The sequence below is a fragment of the Poeciliopsis prolifica genome, unplaced genomic scaffold, assembly GCF_027474105.1.
Source record: "Poeciliopsis prolifica strain line A6 unplaced genomic scaffold, Auburn_PproV2 SCAFFOLD006, whole genome shotgun sequence".
In the NCBI taxonomy this organism is placed as follows: domain Eukaryota; kingdom Metazoa; phylum Chordata; class Actinopteri; order Cyprinodontiformes; family Poeciliidae; genus Poeciliopsis; species Poeciliopsis prolifica.
In genome coordinates this window covers 11,829,373-11,849,838 of record NW_026562381.1, presented here as the reverse complement: position 1 = coordinate 11,849,838, position 20,466 = coordinate 11,829,373, and the positions used below count along the sequence as shown (strand labels likewise).

The window sequence follows — 20,466 nt, the reverse complement described above, 5'->3', positions numbered from 1 at the left end:
TAAGAGTGACACGTACCAGCATATTCATATCTTTGAAGCATTTGCTTCATCCATTTAGGGTGCAAATAAATAAACTTTTTTCTGTATTATTTTTTGCTATGAATTGCAAATTTTTTTAAACCATTGCTTTAAAGAAATCATATGTTTCTGCTTTTTTTTAACTTCAAAACTAACAACGGTCAAGATGAAAGTGGCAGAAAGTTGTTTTTGCTTTTTTTCATTAAGCAATTGTTTAAAAAAATGCGCCAACAGAAGTGGTGTGTTTTCCAGTGAATAGAAAATATAATTAAATAAAAAACTGTATTTTTCTATAAAAAGTTAATTTTCCCAATTTTTGATAGCAAAATTCACTTTTACAATAATTTCAATCAACAGATTAAGGATGAATTAAAATAAGTGGGTCAGATTAAGTGAGTGGTTTAGGTAGTGTTGACACAGTCTCAGTTTATTTAGTTGTTTCACACAGAGGATGAGTGAAGTTCTTTCATTATTCATACCCGCCGTCTTTGCTTAGTAGCCAAACTTGTGAAAGATCTTTATTTTTGCTCATGAAACAACAATGGAAACTGAACCAAACCAAAAGGTTGCCATCAGCAAGTCTCTCAGGTGTCCTAAATAATTCTCCTTATTTTACTTTACGGTTCTTTGTTTTTGTGCCTCAAAAGAAAAATAAAGCAGAAATGTTTAAAGTTGAAGCTGTAAGAACTCCAGGCAGTGCGGATCCTCATCTGTGGCCACAAATCCATCGTCATTTCTGATAAAACAGATTAAAGGATGATAGTTTACGTGTTTTTCTGACAGAAACTCAAGAAATTGCTTCTGTGAATTTGCTGCACAGTTGAATTAAATAATAGTTTGAATATTTGACTTTTTTTTTTCTGACCCGTCTTCTTTTCCAGAAATACATTTTTAAAAAGTCTGAATATGTGATGGGATGTTCTTTTTTCCTTTATGTGTCTATTCTCTTAACCTTATCTGAACTTCTCTTAATTTAAAATGAAGCGCATCAAAGAGTTTGATTCATGCTTCATGTATCTACAGTTATGTCATCAAGTTCATCGTATTTATCTATTTCCAGTATGAACTTTAATTGTCCCACAGGAATCTAGACCTTTCTCGTCCAGGAGAGTCTGTTTCTTGCTCCTTGCCGCAAGGATTGCCCCACCAATCGTCAGGGTAGGCGAGGGATTAGCTCCACAGATTAAAGTGGCCATCTCCAAACCCTGGCTAATCCCGCCATCTGTCAGAGAGCAACAAACCAGCCAAGACTCTCTTCTCTGGGCTAATTAGAAAAGTCAGAAGAGCGCACATCCAAAGAAGGGGGAAAGGAAATCTTCAGACTTTTCTGTTTAATATTCACCGAGGCGATGGAGGAGACGTACCTTCTCAACTATCCTGGTGTCAAGAAGAAAATCCTGGCGGGAGGGAAAGGACCTCTGCCTCATTTCCCACCTGGGACAAAGGTACCTTTAAATTCCCCTATTGGTGTTAAATGCCGATAAACCAAATAAATAGCAATTCTAGTTTTTAAGTGGATATTTATAGATGGGTTTTATGCACCTAAGGTAGATCTGAATTATTCATGAGGGGAAAATTACTCCATGTCTGGCTCTCATGCACAAAGCAAACATTTGGTCAACCAAATTGCAACATGGTTTTTGGCCCACTGCCTCTGATCTGCTGGTCTCCAACTTTTCCCCTGCTTCCCAGTCACCGTCCAGCCATATGGCACTGAGCCTGGATGTTGTGACAAATATTTTCCATGACAATGACAGCATGAATTTCCATTCACCTGCGTGTGTGTGAGTCTTTCCACTCCACCCAGACACACAGCGTTCAGACGTTTTGTCTGTTATTATCACAAGCTACGAGTAGAAGGTTAGGACCCAACATAATTTCATTTTGAATGTATTTTATAACAAATAGGTGAGAGATCTAATAAAATACTTCATCTCTACACTGTAAAACATTTGATGTTGGTTTAACTTGAAAATTAAAGTCCACCTACTGCCATGAAAACACAATTTAAGCCAAGAAAATTGTTTTGGTTCTAAATTTAAGTTCATGAAGTTGATTTATAAACAAGAAACAAGTTATCTAAGCATTATTTTTTAATATTGAATTGTGAGTTTTAACTTAATCCTGCAATTTAAACCAAATTATTCATAATATGCCAGAAAAATAATTTTTAAATGCGAACCTAAAAGCTCTAGTTTGTTCAACTCTTGGAGGTTTGATAAAATTAATAAAAAGTAACACAACTTGCTAAAATTATCTTTCACAAACTCACACATTTAGGTTCAAAATCTAAAATTCGCAAAATTTATTTGACTCAAAGAGAAGATAATAGACACAACGAAATGCAGCTCAAATGTTTTACAGTGTGTGTTGCATAATAATGAAATTCAGTATTAAGTGCTTTTAAATAATAGAGCCACTAAAGCACTGACCACCAGGGCAATTTAAATTAAAAAGGCTTACATATTCAAAGAAAACTGACAGCTTGGAACTACAAAAGTGATAGAATAATCCAATGAGAAATAATTAGAAAAAACTTGATGTCAGACAAACATTTCTGTATTTTCTCTGCTGTACATCTAAGGTGATCTTCCATTTCCAAACCCTGCTGGACAACTTTGAGCGAACGGTCATCGATGACAGCAGACTGGCCGGCAGACCGGCTGAGATTTTTGTCGGAAAGATGTTCAAGATGGAAATCTGGGAGCCCTTGCTGACGTCCATGCGGGTCGGAGAGGTGGCAGAGTTCTGGTGTGACGCCGTTGTGAGTCCTAGAGGTCATACTCATGGAGCATAGCACTGTGATTTGTTCAGCCCTATCATGTTAATGTTTTTGTTTATGTGTAATTTGTTTCAGCACACAGGGTTGTATCCCATTGTGTCAAAGGGAATGAGGCTGATTGCCCAAGGGAAAGACCCCCTGGAGGGCCAGAAACACATGTGTGGGATGGGGAACCTATTCCACTATCACTCCACTGGCTTCCCGGAGCTCGACGAGATAATGCGAACTCCTCAGCCACTCATATTCATCATGGAGTTGTTGCAGGTGAGCTACAGAGTTTTATTGGATGATTTAAAGATTATTAGCCCCAGAGCAGGCTCAAGCTCAAATAAAAAGCTGCTTAATGCCTCCGAACCAGCAGAGGGCGCACAAGAACTCTGTAATTTCTGTCATAATTATCTTATTAGAGCAGAAAGGATTAATTCCAGGTAAAATATTTTTTGTAAAAGTTTTATAAGCCTTGGACTAAAGTGCAAAATACAAGAAAAAAACAAAGAATTGAGTTACACTATGAAAACAAAAAGAACTTGGTTTACCAGCAAAACAAGCAGAAATATTTGTATTTGTGATAATTATTCAAAAATTTTATATTCAGTGGTATGTAGAGATGTTGTTTTTAGATTCTGACGGAAACTAAAATTATAGCTAAAAATAATAGTAGAAATGGTCAAATCACATGTAAAAGACAATGTACATTAATATCTATGATATATTCCATTTTGATTGATTTTTATTGTTCAACATCAGCAGAGCTTTCATCCGTAACTCATTTTTATAACAAAACATCAGAGCACAAATGACTAGCACCTGTACTGACTCTATGTAATGGTTATGTTTTGCTGAACATATGTTGTGCTTCTGTATGAAGGTTTGCACCTCAGGGCTTCTGAAGAGTAAAAGCAAAGAAAAACAAAACATTAGATGTCCTTCCTCTATGCAACCACAACAGATAAAAAAAAGAAACATTTACAATGCACTGACAGTATAGACAAAAAAAAAACCTGTTTCTGTCTACAAACATTCAACTTTGAAGAGATAAACAAGCTGAATCTCATCTGGGACTTTGATGCTTCAAGGCGTAAAATCTATATTTTTTCTTCTTTTGATGCCTTTTTCATTGGGAAAACTAAAGATCTCTGACTTAAGTTGTGTAGCCGCAACGTAAAAGTTAACACAGGAAATTATTTAGTCTTTGTGCTCTTCAAAACGTAAGACCTCTACCTGCAAACTGGTTAAGCAGTAAAAAGTCCTGCGATACACTTTATGAACTGCAAGAATGGATCCATTTAAATGCAATTTTCTTTAAACTTAATAGAGTTTGGTGTTGTTTTGTAGAGCGCAAAGACTTAAATAAAAGAAATTCAACTATTTGTTCTGCACTATTTTTACTAGCATTTTATTAAGCAAGTTGTTGAAAAGTTAGCAAACTTGTATCACTTTCTTATCTGCAGTAACAATTACGAATATCTAAATGTGATGTATTTATAAAACATAACTAAAAATACTTTTGGATGACTGTCTCATTCCATTGCTGGAGTTTTTTTTTTTTCTGCTCTGCTCCGTGTTTATCCTGCTGCGTTCTCCTCTTCCCCCCTGCTGCTCCCAGGTAGGAGACCCCTTGTCTTACCACAGAGAATCGTGGATGATGGAGAAGGACGAGAAGCTGCAGAAGGTGCCGGTTCTCCACATGCAGGGCAACGCTCTGGTCAGGCAGAAACAATTCAGAGAGGCTGCCAGCAAGTACAAGGAAGCTGTCCTGCTGCTAAAAACAGTGCAATCCAGGGTGAGTAAAGGATGGAGATAAATCATGGTTTTACATGTTCTTTCTGTCCTTTAACATATTAAAAAAAACAGCAACCCAAGCTGACCTCTATCCCGTTTGGTCAGCTGGTTTTACCGCTGTGCAATGGCTGCTGGAAAGACAAGTTTTGTTGTTGACTTACCATCCAGAAACCAATTGCTGCATTCTTGTTGATTGTGCTGGAGGCTCCACTTTTGCTTTTCAAAGATGTATGGTCGCATAATTGTGAAGTTGTTTGCAGCCATTTTCACGTGAGACTGTAAACGTAGAGTTGAGGGCTGTGGCCAGCAGCAGATTATTTGGATTTAAAGTAACAGGAGGCCCCAAAATATCTAATTCTGAAAGCAGATCAAAATGAAATTTCATTATCTAAGAATGATTTTGAGCAAAAAATGTAATAAAAATCTTTTGTATAGCTTCTCTAATCTAGTAGGAAGCATCATGTTTTTGCTTTAGTCACTGTTTCAAATCCTATTGTTGTTTGAATCAGTGAAAAAAAACCACCAGACCCATCAAGTTCAAGTAAATTATTCATCTTTACGAGGAAGTGCAGAGTGACAGCAGCACCATGGCCATGTCCTGTTCTCTCTCTCCCGTCTCTGCATGTGTTAGGAGATGCCAGGTGATGTAGACTACATTAACTTGGGGCGAATGATTGTCCCCCTGGAGCTGAACTACTGCCAGTGTATGTTGGAGCTGGAGGAGTACTACGAAGTCATAGAGCACACAACGGAGCTGCTGGAGAAACACAAAGGTAACAACAAAGTCTTGGAGGAAACACTGCTGTAAGGTTCATGTTAGGAAATTGCTATGCTGGGAATCACATATTTAATTTATTTCTTCCAGGAAGAAATGACATAATGTACTCTGTCTTTTCTTCCATCTTCGTTTTTTTTCTTTTTTTTCCTGCGTCACCAAGCTGCACACATCTGGGTCGCTATACCTCTGAGGTTAGCAGCTGCATTGGAGGCTCCATGGTTAATCTTGTGCATTGAGGTGGTTTAACAGTGTGAGGTTATTATTCACTCCAGAGATGTGAACCAGCAAATCTCACCATATGTTGCTGTCCTCTAAGCTCAAGGCTACTGATGTGCTCAAAATCAGAGAAAAATGAAGAAAACACAATTTCTTATCAGAGTTCCTTTGGTGTTTTAATTTTCAAACATATTTTAATGCCTCTTTTTAATGTTTTTTAATCCACTCTTACCACAAAAGGCTCAAAATATATTATGCACCAATCCTCAAGGCAAAAGGAAGAAATTACAAAAATGCAAAGGCTTTTGAGACTCTGTAATGTAACTACACGAATGCAATTATGCATGCCATAATTGATTATCCTATTACAATTGGCACTTGTCAAGATGTAGGGATTGTTGTGCTGCAAGTGAGCTGTCACTTATTGTAAACACTGAAACTCATCAAGCTTGGCGATCTTTGTTCTTTTGACAGAAACTGCGATGTGATCAGCAGATCAGGATTAGTTTTAACGAATTAGAGAATAACACTTTGACTGGAGTGTAAGGTAGCTGGCACCTGCTAATCGTGGTCCAAGACAAGTCGATATAAGAACCAATAACAGAGTCCTTACAGGTTCACTGGTGCAGAAAATCTGGTCTGTATGAAGGAATCTGTGAAAAACATTAATCATGTTAGTTTCAGCAGAAGAACTGTAGCATTAAATGAACCACACCAAATTTAAATTGTAGGCTTTTTTGTATTTTTTTGTTAAAGAATTTGGTGTTTACTTATTAGATTACATCAATCAGGGCGTGATTGTCAATGTTCATAAAGTAAAACATCACTCTCACAAATATGTTTAACAAAATGTTTGTCAGGAAACGTCTAAAAGTAATTGTTATTCATCACAGAGAAGCCAGTGGCTTACCAATGTTATTATAATGGTATTCATCGTAAATTGAGAAAAAAAAACAGTAAATTCTTCCAGAAATTTTTTTCTTCAGTCTCATAAATTTTCTAGAAAAAATGTGTAAGTTTCTGAGTGTCAAAATTTGAAAAAAAAATCTACTGGATGTTTGTGTTGTGCTGTAGTATCAAATTAAGAAGTGAAGTGGCGGCTATACGAAAGTGCTCCCCGTCTTTATGCAAAAGTCGGGACCTTCATCTCTTCGGATCGCCTGGATCCACTGCCTCCGTTGGTCCGGGTCCGTGGGAAACGCATGATATGACAGATAAGGCTGTTTTCTTGCCCCACACGAACAACCAGGGACTGAACAAAAACAACTGCGCCGAGACTGAGTCATTTTCCTAGCCTTTTAATGCTAACGCTATAGCCACCGGAAGTTGTCCAACCCCAGATCCGCTTTATAAAACCCGGAAGCGTGAAAAAGGTCGAACTTTTGTTGCTGCGGGGCGCACAACATGCGGGGCGGTTGTGCCCCGGCCACGAAAGGCACCAAAAACCTGACATAAACAGAAATGTTCCGTAAGTAGGAAAGAAATAAAAATACATCTAACTGTTTGGATCATTTCTGAGTTATTATCATGAGTAATAAATGATCTGACAGTTAAAAAAAAAAAAGGTTGTGCCCCGGCACCGCGCATACGCACAACTGCCCCGACCCCTGAAACGTCAACAGTCTTGTGAAATAAATCTGTGACACTGGCCCTTTGTCCGTGACGTCACGCACTCCACCATGATGGACGTTGGACGTTAAAACAACCAATCCGCTCCTTTAAAGTCAGTCTAAAAACAAGACATCTGTAACCTAATGCGGTTTCTATTTAGTTGATAACAAATTGGGATGTTCTTATCTGTTTGTGCTGCACAATCAGATGAAGATAGAAACCAAACTTGTCATTTTATTTGATCATTTTTAACGAGGAAAGATGGCGGCGGCAGTGGATAGCAGCTGTCAATAATAATGGCTGGCAGTCCTCGGTGTGACCGCTGATTCGTACAGGGTAAGAAGATTAACATTCATATACTTTATGAGTAAGTATGATTAGAAATATATCAAATATTGCAATATGGAGAAGGTAGGGGTCTAACTATTGGTAACCATGTAGCCTAGCTTGTATAGAAAAAACTAGTTAGCATCTTTCTCTAAGTTTTAACTGTGACTTGCGGTCAGGTGATCATGGAAAAGTAATAAATAATAATAAGATCATTTATATTGATATTGTCACCCTGTGCTTTGTACTGTAGAAAACCTGCTTTTCATTTAGCTTAACCAATTCTGATTATTTCTTTTTCAAAATCGGTGGATTTTCGCATTTTCCCATCCCATTTGAGCATCCAAATGCTCATCCTGTCTGTATGTCGCCAATAAAATGGCTGAAAAACATTTAATGTTTTAACTTATTTTACATCATTTAGCTGATGTATATAATGTATATTGTTTTGTCACCAACTGTGTGTGTGACGTGTTTCGTATCATGGACGGCAGCGAATAGATTCGAGGTGAGGCAGGCAGTTCTCTTGCCTCACGGCAGGGGGCGCTCATGATCCCAGACATTGTGACTCCACATCTGCACAGTAAGAGCTAAGTGTGAGATATTACAGAAAGTTTACTGTTCTTTAAGGTTGTTTTAGTTAATAAATGATCAGATTCTTAGAGTTTAAATCTACTTCAATTCCTGGAAAACGATTCTCTTTAATATGAAGGATCCATTAAACAAAGAGCCAGTCCAGACCAGCGTTAAGCTACTTCAGCTAAATTTTTAAACTGTTTCTGTCTTTCCATGAGAAGCTGCTGGATTCTACAGCTGCACGGTGCGAGAGAGTGCGTAGGAGGACATGAGGTTGACATTACCGCAGGTTTTACAGCGAGAGCAGCCATGGGAATTGCACTGTCACACTCATGGCTAGTCGTATAAGCCGAGAGGAGCCTTGCAAGTTGGCACAGCCGCCACTTCAGAGCCTCACCAGTTTCCCTCCTTACCCTGACAGAATGCTCAGAGACAGCCTGGGTTGTCAGTATTACACTATTCTGATTATTCTGTTAGTTTATGTACTTTGGTGCTCCCCTACTTTCACTGCAACTGATAATATTTTGGGGGTTAAGTCAATAATTATGTGCCAAACGACAGCAGTCCTGGCTAAGCGAGCTTAAAAACAGGATACACATTCTCTTAGCACTACCACAAACTTCTGCTCATTTTGTGGGATTTTATGTGACAGACCAAAACAAAGAAATGCATAAAGGAAAAGGTTGCATGTTTCTTTTTCAAATAAGCACTGAAAATGGTAGCATGCGAATACATTCAGCCCCACGAGTCAAAACTTTGCAGAACTATTTTTTCGCTGCAAGAGAAACTCTTTTGGGATTTGTCTCCCCCAGCTTTATTCATCTAAAGACTGAGATTCTTTGATGCACTGCAGCTTAAGCTGCTGTGAATATCAGCTTTCAAGTCTAGCCACAAATTCCCAGTTTGATTTGAATCTGAACTTTGACTAGGCCAGTCCAACTTTGATCAGCTTTGATCTACACCACTCCTTGTGGCTGAGACTTTGTAACGAGCCGAGTCTTTTCTACTCTTAGTTTATTCGGTAGTATTTAATTTTGCTTTGTGTTGTGGTTTTAAGCTGTAAATAAGAGCTAAATGTCTGTATTTATTCTGAGTCCATCCCTACGTTGCCCAGGCTCAACATGCAGCTGCAAGCAGCTGGTTTCAGCATCACCAGCTGTGTTTCCAGTAACCACAGAATTCTGCTAATTGAAATCAAGAAAATAAATTTGCTTAATATAAACACGCCATTTAAAAAAAAAAAAGTGCTACAATGAGGTGGTTTTTCAGCCATTTTGAAATGAATGTATTTTGTAAAACTGAATTGGAAACAATTTTTTCACATCACAGAATGTTGCATTTAAAAACAACCGGAAGACGAATGTGTGAGACGTAGCACTGCAATAATAAGATTTAAACTTCATAAGAAGAGCAGTAAGGCTGTAGAGACATTTTAAGCTTCACCAGTAAAGTGCAATAACTCAACATAACATCACATTCTGTCAGGTTACAGCTACAAACTTCAGTGTTTTACTGGGATTTGTATTTTTATAAGTTTTTATAAAGCTTTGGCGTAATCTGTCTTTTGTCAGTTAACACTTTTAGGGTTTGTCTAGCAGTTTTTCAAATATAAGATAAATATTTTTAACCGTTCTTTGTAAAATGGTTCAATCCAACTGCATGAAAAGTGTCACCGCTACAGTTTTCAAGTCTTGGAACAGGCTCTCATTTATGTTTAGATCTGGACTTTGACTGGGCCATTCTAAGACCTGAATATGTTGAGATCTAAACTATTTTTGTGACTTTGGTTGCTTGTTCAGGATATTATTCCTTTCTGCTAAAAATCTTTCCAAGTAATTTTTGTCTAGTTTCTAGTGCAAATGTCTTATCACACTCAAGACAAAACTAACTTACAAGTCATTTTCTGCTGGGAGCTTGATTTATGTAAATATTTAGGGATGCTTTGATTTGACATGTGGGCTGATATCTATATCAACTACTGATATTTCTGTTATGGCCAATAACCAATATTTACCAATGTTGTATATATTTCACTACCATTTCCACACCTGTGGGGAATAAAATCAACCAGAAACAGATAAAAATAAATATTGGTTGTTCACATCGGCCCAGTTTTATTTATCAGACCGACGTTATTTTTAACATCCATTCTCCTATAAACTCTGACCTGCATCATGTTTTTCTCTGCCAGATTCGTGTTTTCAGTCGCGTCTTCTTCCCCAACACGGTTTACGTCAAACAGAACATTTTATATTTCTTCTTCTATAAAAGACAGATTTGTGTAATTTTAATTTTACTCCAAAGATATACAACACTTATAAAAATACAAATCCCAGTGAAACACACTGAAGTTTGTAACCTGACAGAATGTGATGTTGAGATGTGTTTTACAGAGGAGCGTTTTCAAACTCCACTGGTCAAGCTTAAAACGTCTCCACAGCCCCACTGCTCTCCTTATGACGTTTAAATCTTGTTATTGCAGGTTTCTGTCTTCCTGCTGTTTTTCCAGCTTTTTTTTTTCCCCACAGCCTTTCATCACCTTCTCATCCTCCTCTAAGTTGGTGCTGTGTTGTTGTTTCTCCTGTCGTCAGTGTCATGTTGTCTGCTGAATTTTAAGTCTCTCGTTTCGTCCCCTCAGCGCAGCAGCTCTGTGGAAACGGCAGCCTCGCTGCAATGTTTCTGCCGCCGGCGACAGTGAAATCTGTTTAACTGTTGGCTGAATAAAAATTTAGCATAGACAGAAATTAAATGCTGAGGAACAGAAAAAGCATCAGTGAGTGTATCTAGCCTGAAGACAGAGGCACTGCCATGCAGCGTTTCTTTACAAACTGGTGTTGAAAACTGATCATTTATTTTTAAGTTGCAAGCTTCTTATCATCTTAGTTTAGTCAACGAAGGGTAAAAAAGTTAAATATGTTTCTGCAAATCTAAAAACACATTCATGGTGCTTCTACATATGATACAGATTCCCCTTGTGTTGTTTTGTTTTACAGAAACAAAGCAAGATATGTCTTTATTTTGTCTGCATTTACCAGAAACCTAAAATGAGCTAAAGTTATTTTGCCTGAATGACATGAACACCTAATTTCAGATGCATGCAAATCCAATTTTGACATGTTAGAGATATAAGCTGAAGCTGCAGTTTACCAGATTGCAAACTCAGCATCTACAGAGCATATTTCTACTTCTGTATGAATAATGAAACCATAATTTAAGAAACTGCTTGAATTTCTGCTCCTCAGACTGCGTGAAGGGCTACTACAAGCGGGCCAAGGCTCACGCTGCCGTGTGGAACGAGAAGGAGGCCAGGAGAGACTTCAGTACGGTGGCCCAGCTGGACATCACTCTGACTGCGCTTGTCCGCCGAGAGCTGAAGGAGTTGTCGGAGCGCATGAAGGAGAAGTACTGGGCGGAGAAGGAGCAGTACTGGAACATGCTGGAGAAAAGGGAGGGCACCAGTAAACACGAGGAGGAAGAGCAACAAGATGAAGAGAAAGATGAAGAAACAAAAAAGAAAGAAAGCGACTTTGAAAGTGGCGAAGCGGGAGAGAAAACCGGTTCATCTGAGATGAAACGTGTTGAAGAAGGAGAAGCTGGAGAAGAAAAGGTTGGGCCGTGTGAGGGAGAGAAGGAGGAAGAAAGCAGCTGTGCAGCGGCGCTCCAGGCCTGGGACACGATGGAGGGGAAGGACTGGCAGCAGATGTTACGGCTGGTCATGTTTCTGCAGAACGAGGGAAACTTCCTCATCAAAGAGCAACGCTTCCCAGACGCTTCCGCCAAGTTCAAGGAGGCTTTGGGATACGTGGACTTCTTACAAAACAAGGTACGCAATACAAGACATGTTATCAAGTTTATTATTCCTGCTAAAAAAAATATTGGCAAGTAATTTTGGTCTAATTTCTAGTGCAAATATGTTATGACAAAACTAACTTACAAGTATTTTTTCAGTACGATATAGCAGCTTGTTGTAGGTAAATATTTCCTCAAGGTGCTGGTTCCACTGGCAGATTATGTCAATTATTATTTTCTGTATGTTGTAAGTGAAACAATCTGCGAATGAAACACGTAATTTTTCATCAATATCACTTAAAACAAGCTCTGATATCTTGTTGAAAAGTTGTTTGTAAGTTAGTTTTGTGTTTTTTAAAGTGTACTAAGATGGTTGCACTAGAAACCAGTCCAAAAATACTGTGTAATGTTTTGTGTTTTAGCATTGAACAAACAACTGGAGCCACAATCTGATGGTTCAGATCTCAGCATATTAAAGCCCAGATGCAGATTTAGTGTTTTTGCAGTTCGACATTGAATACATTTCAGGTGAAGAACGAAGTGGTTTAGGACTTGTTGTGGCTTTGAATAGCTGCTGATGATCTGCTCGGTTTGTTTTTGTCCTGAAGAGCAGCGTTGGTTCACCGGGAAACTGAGGAGCTAAAAATATCAGACATCCACAGACGCCTCTCTCCTTCGGCAACTTTCTCCTGCAGTCCCCAAATGCTCCATCTTACAGTCATCGTCTTCATCATTTCCTCCCTTCCTTTTCTATATGTGCTCACATTCTCTTGTTTGGATTTAATCTTTTCAACATTTCCTCTGCCGTATATCACCTCCGCGCCCGCCTCCGTCCATCCGTCCGCTGCCTGTCATCAGCAGGTGGATCAACACGGCGAGGACTGGGAGTCGCTGGAGAAAGTGCGTCTCCCGCTCAGCCTCAACCTGAGCCAGTGCATGCTGGAGCTGAAACAATACCAGGAGGTGGTGGAGCTGAACAGCCGTCTGCTGAACACACACACAGGTAGGATGTGTTGGTGTGGAAAATCAGACAGTTTGTCACACTTGGCAGGAAGCTGAAAACAAAAATTCCTACTTGATACAGAAATAGGAACACAAGTTAAAAATATGAAGGTCTTACCTCTGTAAAAATCCTTTATCTCTTTGTTCCCCTGACACAAACCCACAGACATCACAGTCAGAAATGAATTGTACATTTGCTTCCTCTGTGATGAATTATTTATAGTGGAGGCCGATGTGACATTTCAGTTTTTATGTTTGTCTTTTCCCATCGTTTAGTTTTCTCAGCATTCCTCAGACATCTTCCTGCCACCGACCCCAAACCTGCTGGTCGATTTAGCTGTTTCCACCTCAGTCAGGAAATTTATTGTGCTGCTTTTTGGGTTTCATTTCTGCTTATTCACAGAACCATGCAGCCATGTTTATGCCCTGTAAACTTTTACATTCTTATTTTTTTCTCTTTAATTGTCAAGTGTAGCCTTTAGAGGTCACCTCATTGCAAATAGAGTCCATGTTTGTTTGATTCAGGTTGACTCCAGTTGATCTGTGAAGAACTTTATTTGAATCAAAGACTTGAAACTGCAGGAGCATGGACAGTTTCAAGCACATTAGTTTATACTTTCTTATTGTTTCTTTATGCGTTACATAATTAGGGCCACTGAAAATGAAAAAAAAAATGACTGGAAAATATGTGATTTATTTCTTAGAAATGTAAAATTTTTAGAACTCAGACATTTTCTTGCTTTTTCTAGAAAATTTCTGAGATTGATCTGAAAATTTCTCCTTTTTTTCTGACAAATTTTTCACCTTTTGAACTCAAATTTAAAATTTTTGTCTCACAAATTTTCAACTTCACAAACTCAGAAATATCTTTGTTATATGGCATTAACACATCATTGTACAATTGCGTCTTTGGGGACAAATTGTTAAAACCTTTTTCAAGCCAAAAGTGCTTGAACTCTCATTGGCTGATTGGTTTTGCTGGGGTTGCTAGGTAACAGGCAGCGCCTCCTCATTGTTGACGTTACGTTCAGGTTTCTGAAACGGGTCATTTTCCAGACGCCTAAAAACATTCATTTATCTCTAAGGAACGTCTGGGTGTTTTTTAACAAAACTCTGACCGTTTCGTGAAGCAGCAGAAACCCAAATGGAAGCACAAAAACATGCCAAAGTGAATTTTATGTTACCTTTCAAAGGATATAAATAAAGCTCTGAACCATTCTCGTTTACCTCTCAGTTCTTCTGCTGTCTCCACCCATTTCTTCCCATTTCTACTCCAAAGGTAACTTTAAAGCGACGTACCAGAGGGCGCGGGCGCACGCCGCTTTGTGCAACGAAGATGAAGCTCGAAGAGACTTTGCCACGGTGGAGAAACTGGATCCAAAGTTTAAACCCTTTATCCAGAAGGAGCTGAAGATATTGGGGGAAAACGTTCGCAAAAAGCACGCCGGGCAGAAGAAGAATTATTGGGAAACAACAAAGGAGAAGTGGGCTCCGGTTGGAAGCAGGACCAAGGATGCAATAAGAAAGAAAAACACAAACTCTGCTAAGAAAACCACAGAAAAAAACACTGAAAGTCATAAAGAGAGGGAAAACCCAGCAGAACACCGTCCTGTTGAGACTGAAGGAGCAGGCGACTGTGAAACAGAAAAAAATCCGGATTTGAAAGCCGAGTGTTGTGATAAAGAGCAAACGTGTGGGAGGACGAGTGAATTGGGGTCAGATAATGAAAAACCAGCGAGGGTCGCGGCTCCTGAAGCAGATAATCACAAAACAGATAAAGATGGTGACCCTGCATCCACCAGCTCTGATAATGTAGTGAGCAGGAGATCGCGGCACGATAAAGGGAAGAAGAAGAAGAAGGTCAAACGCCAATCAAGAGATGCAGCAAAAAGAACAAAGTCAGGGACAGGAAAAGGAGACGGACCAATAAACTGACAGCAGCTTGTAGAGTCACAAACGTTGGCAAAATCAGAGATAAAAAGTAATTATATAACAGAGCTGGAAGAGAAAAAATAGTCAGGAAATACATATTTTACACTTTATAGACAGCTAAAAAAAGGAATATAAATAACATGGCCTCATTTTGAGTGTAGTTGTTTTATTCAACCCACAAAGGGCTTATTAAAAACACACGCAGATGAGCAGTTTGCCAAATACAAAGTTTTATTTCTGTACACAAAGAGTAGAAAGCAGCCAGTAACCCACTTGTTATTACAGTAAAAAGCCTCTCCTCAGAAAACCTCTCACACAGATTAAAAACTCCCAGGACAAAGTGTTGGACGACAACAGGAACTCAAAACCGTTAAACAACGAACTTCAAGGTGATTAATGAGGTATATTAGTGGACGCCTCATTTCACCTGCATGAATCAGGGATTTTATATGAGTAGAAACTTGCTTGAGGTTTGGTGATGTGTGCATGTATCCTGTTGCATGTTAGGCGACATACATGAAATCTGAACAAACATGTTCAGACCAGAGAGGAGTCAGGCTGCAGAGTGATGATGATGATGATGCATGTGAGCTTGTGTTTGTTTCCGTCATGCAACATGGAGCGATAGTTGGCATGTTTGTAGAAGGGATACGGGTCACATAAGATAGAAAAAGATTATAATTCTGAGTAAAAATGCAGCAGAACATTGTGTTTTTTTCTCAACTGGGGAAAGAAACATTATGTGTCTGTGGCATAATGCAACTGCATCGCAAAAACAAAATGTTACCAGTCTATTTAGTCTAGTTTCAAATGCAAATATCTTGAAATAAGACAAACTAACTTACAAGTAACTTTTCTAAGCCAATAATTACTTAATGTATCAGGACTATTGGCAGATTATTTCACCTTCGACATGAGAAAATAATCTAGAACTAGAAGTTCTTCATCAACATTAAGAAATTATTTACTTAAAAAAGCTCTTATAGGTGGAAAGTTAGTTTTGTGTTATTTCAAGTCTAATAAAAGGTTTGCACTAGAAACTGGAACCAAAAGGATGATAGAAATAAGAAATACTAAAGCTGAAACCGTTCCTGTTTATTTATGCTAACTAGCGTAAATATAGTAAGTAAAGCTAGGTGCTGTAGGAAGTTAGAAAAGTTTGATGTGTTCCTTTTGCACTTTAAAGTTGAAACCTTGATGCTATAAGTTTAGAAAAATAACCCAAAATGCCCAAAGTTAAACTTTCAACTTAAAAAACAAAACAATGAAATCAACCAATTCATGATTTGTTCTGTTATTTCTAGATCTTCCATCTCTGCACAATTCAAACTGAGACTCAAGTATTTTTGTGTTTTTGGGTCTTAATGAAATAAATAGTAATATAATGTTAGAAATACTGCCTCCTGCAGGTGGGAGTTAGCATCACACAAACGTTTTTGACTATTTTGTTGGAAATTTTTCAGTAAACTCACAATTAAGCATTATTGCAAAAAAGTGTGCAGGAATCTGATGATTTTCCATGATGGTGGATCTCAAACTAGAGCGACTAATAAAATCTGACATTGTTCATATTTAAAAAGTGATTTGGTTTGATTGATAAAATAAAATTTAAGCACACAACTGTTAAGTTGAAGATTTTATTTATGCGTCCCTCTGGAGTCTAAAGGGCCACATAAATAGCTACGGCGGGCCGGACTTGGCCCCCGGGCCACAAGTTTGACCCAGAATCACAGAACATAAAGAAAAAATTCGAAAGCGACTCAGAGAAAAATACAAACGTAAATAAATTGACCTGTGATTAACTTATTTAAGGCCAAATTAATTTATTTTAAATGAATTTGAGACATTTCAGGACATTTTAAGGCCTTAATTTTGGAATTTTAAGTTTTAAATTGATGTGAAGCGTCATTTCCACACCCACATTTCAACTTCCAAGCTAATGCAGCATCAAACGTTTTGTAATTCGCCGATTGATTTCTGCCACATGGCGCCGTTTATGCTGATTGCTGTCGTAGTAACTGGATTCCCCATGTCTGAGTCGCTCTAAACAATCTAACCAGCAGCGTAACTTCATTAAATATCCATTTCTTGTCTTCTTGAAACCGCCATGTCGCTGTGATATTAAGATAAATAACAGCTGACATGTTCTGAATGCCTCTGCGTGTTTTTCACAGTTTGCCGCTGCTACATATTTTTGTGCATCCTGACGTGTGTGATGGGTAATCATTGTTTAATGAGATGCATAAATACCCAGAGATGAATCACGATGAGTAAACATGGATTCTGCTCATCCTTCTCCTCTGAAGCACAGAAACCAGAAAAGATTTGGGTAATAATCATGACTTCCCTCAGCACCCGGCTCTAGTGGAGGTGGAGAAACAGTGGCTTGTGTTTGGGAAACAAGGAGCTTTCTCTTGCTTCCCTTAAGGCTATTAGCATTTGTAATACGAACTGCACATCATCGAGCTGCGTCCTTGGGGATAGTTCCCTAGCAACAGCATCAAAACTAACAGGCGTCCAACGCCGAGGAGGACGGTGTCGGGGTCCGACAGCGTAATGAGAGCAGCAGACGGGTTTCGGGTTGGTGTTTGTGAGGTCGGCGCTCCTTCTGCTTCAACCCCAATGTCTCCTGGAAGAACGTGGTGCTGGTTTCATTTCGCTTCGTTCTCCCAGAGACGCGTCGACCGGCGGCAGACGCTTCAAAGTGGATCTCTCCCACCAGCCCTCCAGCGACAAATGCAATTTTTTTGTTCTAGTGTTTTCTACCCTCCTTTCATGTCTTTCGGGGTCTGCAGTCACAGGTCTGACTGCGCGCTCGACTACGCTGTGATCCCCTCTTGTCCCATCACTTTCAATCAGCAGAGCAGCAGGCCTTTGCAGACACTGACACACAAACACCTGATGCAACCTCCTGACCTGAAAATGAAAATAAGTTCAGGAAAACCAACTTCTGTCACACCGGCTCACTTCAGGTTTTTAAGGCATTAATAGTGTTCACAGGAAAATGCATGCCCTAACTTGCAGCGCCTCTCAACATTTTGTCACTTACAAACTAAGATTCTGTGGATTTTTATGGGATTTGATGTGAAAGTCAAACACAAAGTAGCGTCTCTATTTCTCGGCTTTGCCGTCTACTAACCAGAAAAGATTGAGATCATCTTAAAACTGTAATTTTACATTTTTCCTACAGATTCTTACTTGAGTTTAAGTGTTGGACTTTCTAATATGTTCTGCCTACAGGAGTGGAGTCCAAACCTTTTTCCATGTGGGCCAAAATTGTTGACTCAAAAAAACCCAACGTAAAATAAAGATTTTTACAGCGGTACATCTGGGCTTTTGTAGAGTAAATTTGGACCAAGAAATGAGACATTTTGTGATTAATCAGAAATTTTCATGTTTTTTGGAGAAAAATTTTCCCTAGCAAATTTTATTTATTTTTTTCTAGAAAATTTCAGAGATTTTTGTAGAAATGTACCACTTTTCTTTTTTCCCCTGTAATGGCCCTGATACAGATTTTGCATGTTTGCTGTACTAAAATAAAGTTTTAAAATTTTCTTTTGGGTTGATTGAACATATGAGAGTCTGTGGCGAAGATGAACATCATCCAGTAAACTTGTGATAAATTTACACTTTCGTTACAAAAAGCTAGATAACAAGAGATATTAGCATCTAGTTAGCGGTAGCCTCAAATGCCTCAAGTCACACAACGTAAAGAAGTCTGCAAACTCCTCAAACGTAATGAAAAATACGTATTATGGATTTAAAAGGGGTCATTTTAACCTATGCATGTGACAATTTTCATTTATAATAAAAAAAAAAGTCCAACTTATTTCCTTACTTTTTCATAATTGTGGACTATTTTCTGTTGGTCCGTCACACAAATTCCCAATAAGCCACATTTTGTTTCTCGCACTGTTGCCAATATGGATAAATTGAAGGGGTATGAAAACTCTTATGAAGCTTATAAATAATAAAAGTCATCTCTCCTGATCACACAACCTTTTCTATATGGAAATACTTTCTGTAAATGCACACTCCAGAGTTATCAGTATTTTAAAACTACATAGAATGAGAGGATTATCGTGGATAATGATGCATCATGGCGGTGAGCCTCGTCTGGACCCCTGTTGTGTTCGAAATTGGCCAAGTAGAGAGAGGGAGGGCTTCAGCCTTCAGCTCCTTCTGTCAGTTTCTCTTCACACAGCATGAAAACAATAAGATCCCGGGGAGGAGGCATGTACGCTGATACCGATCGGCATACATTTCCTCAACAGCGCAGCGTTCCAGGAACAATACGAAATGGGCTCAAAACACCTCATTTGCCTGAATGATTTGGGGGGCAAATAAATCAATGTCCAGGTTTATGAAAGTGCGCGCGTTTCTGCACAGCACGCTATTGATCATGCAGAGGCTCCTTGTGTATTTAAGCAGAGTGCAGGTTGAATCTGAATGTGAATGTATAGCAGCAAATGTGTGAAGGGCTCAGGCAGGAGAGCAACAAGCAGAGTGAGGAGCGTGTGCAAACAGAGGCGCTGTGCTGGCGGGCACTTTGGGCAATCTTTAATAAATCATGGATTTAACTGATGATGATGATGATGCACCATTCCCACAAAAGAAACGCTCTTCTGGGGGCTGCCAGCTCCAATTTGCATCTCCTAGTGATATGAAATCAGTCAGCAGAGCCCTGATGCAATTACCAAAATCTGAAAAATGAACCATGATAACACATTCAAACGTTAAAAAAAACACGCAAGTATGACGGCGTGTTAGAGCCATGATGGAGAGAAAAAGGAGGAGCACAGTTCTGAGAGAAACCTCAGAAAATCTGAGAGTAATCTCAGAAATTTTCTAGAAAAACATTCAAGACATTTCTGAGTTTAAAAAGTCAAACACAAATTTGCGAGAGAAAAACTAAAAAAGAAAGACCTCAGAAATCTCTGCGTTTGAAAAGTCAAAGATTTCCAAGAAAAAAACTGAAATTTTCTAGAAAAAATTAGAAATTTCTGAGTTTCAGAAATCTCGGATTCGATAATTAAATCTCAGAAATGTCTGAGTTCGAGAAGTTGAAAATTTCTGAGATTAACCTCAAAAGTGTTTTCTGTGAAATTGACTCATTTCTTTCTGTCTATAATGGCCCTAAAACAGAGTCGTACGCTAGTGATCCCCTTCCCCTTGTATTTCTCCAGTTCTTCTTCTGGACTTTGTGCTCTGATCTGATATAAAGCTTCACGTCTCTGAACGACTACACAAATACTGGTAAGCACAGTGTCTTGGTTGGGCGTTTCGTTTTTTACCCCCTGACCTTCTGCTAATGATATATTCGGCTCCTTAGCATGCTGTCACTGAGCTATTGAGGCGCAGCCTGGCCAAAAAGGCCGTCAGCGTGAGCCTCTGGCAGTTTGCATGAGAAAGGCTTTTAGTGCACAGCGATCCGGACGAGGGTTAGTTCTTAAAGTCGGTTCTTAAAGTCGGTGGCAGTCGCGGGGTCTGACGTGTCGCCGCCTGACCTCCTGCCTCATTTCGGGCCGTCATTCTGCTCCTGGATCCCCTCACAGAGTTAGATGTGTGATGTGGTGCCTGAAATTAAAGAAGAAAAATGTAGGAGCGGAAGATTGAAAAAACAGACCAAGAAATCTGCAGCTAAACGGCCTTG

General features: G+C 39.0%; 2 protein-coding genes across 4 annotated transcripts in view; one reads left to right on the top strand and one right to left on the bottom strand.

The window, feature by feature from the left end:
* The first annotated feature begins 1,274 nt into the window (after window positions 1–1,274).
* LOC129360361 (aryl-hydrocarbon-interacting protein-like 1) lies at window positions 1,275–15,044 on the top strand. Its single transcript, XM_055030534.1, has 8 exons — window positions 1,275–1,463; window positions 2,603–2,782; window positions 2,876–3,064; window positions 4,407–4,583; window positions 5,214–5,355; window positions 11,333–11,913; window positions 12,738–12,882; window positions 14,161–15,044. The coding sequence occupies exons 1-8, from the start codon at window positions 1,368–1,370 to the stop codon at window positions 14,814–14,816; spliced, it is 2,166 nt and encodes a 721-aa protein (XP_054886509.1). The 5' UTR covers window positions 1,275–1,367; the 3' UTR covers window positions 14,817–15,044.
* LOC129360360 (dystrophin-related protein 2-like) overlaps window positions 15,027–20,466 on the bottom strand; it is a 74,799-nt gene continuing 69,359 nt past the window's right edge. For 2 of the 3 annotated variants that reach the window (XM_055030531.1, XM_055030532.1), the window contains exon 22: window positions 15,027–20,390. In XM_055030531.1, coding sequence (XP_054886506.1) covers window positions 20,371–20,390 — 20 coding nt within the window. In that variant the 3' untranslated portion in view covers window positions 15,027–20,370. The remainder of the gene's footprint in view (window positions 20,391–20,466) is intronic. The other variant, XR_008606026.1, reaches the window with a different exon arrangement.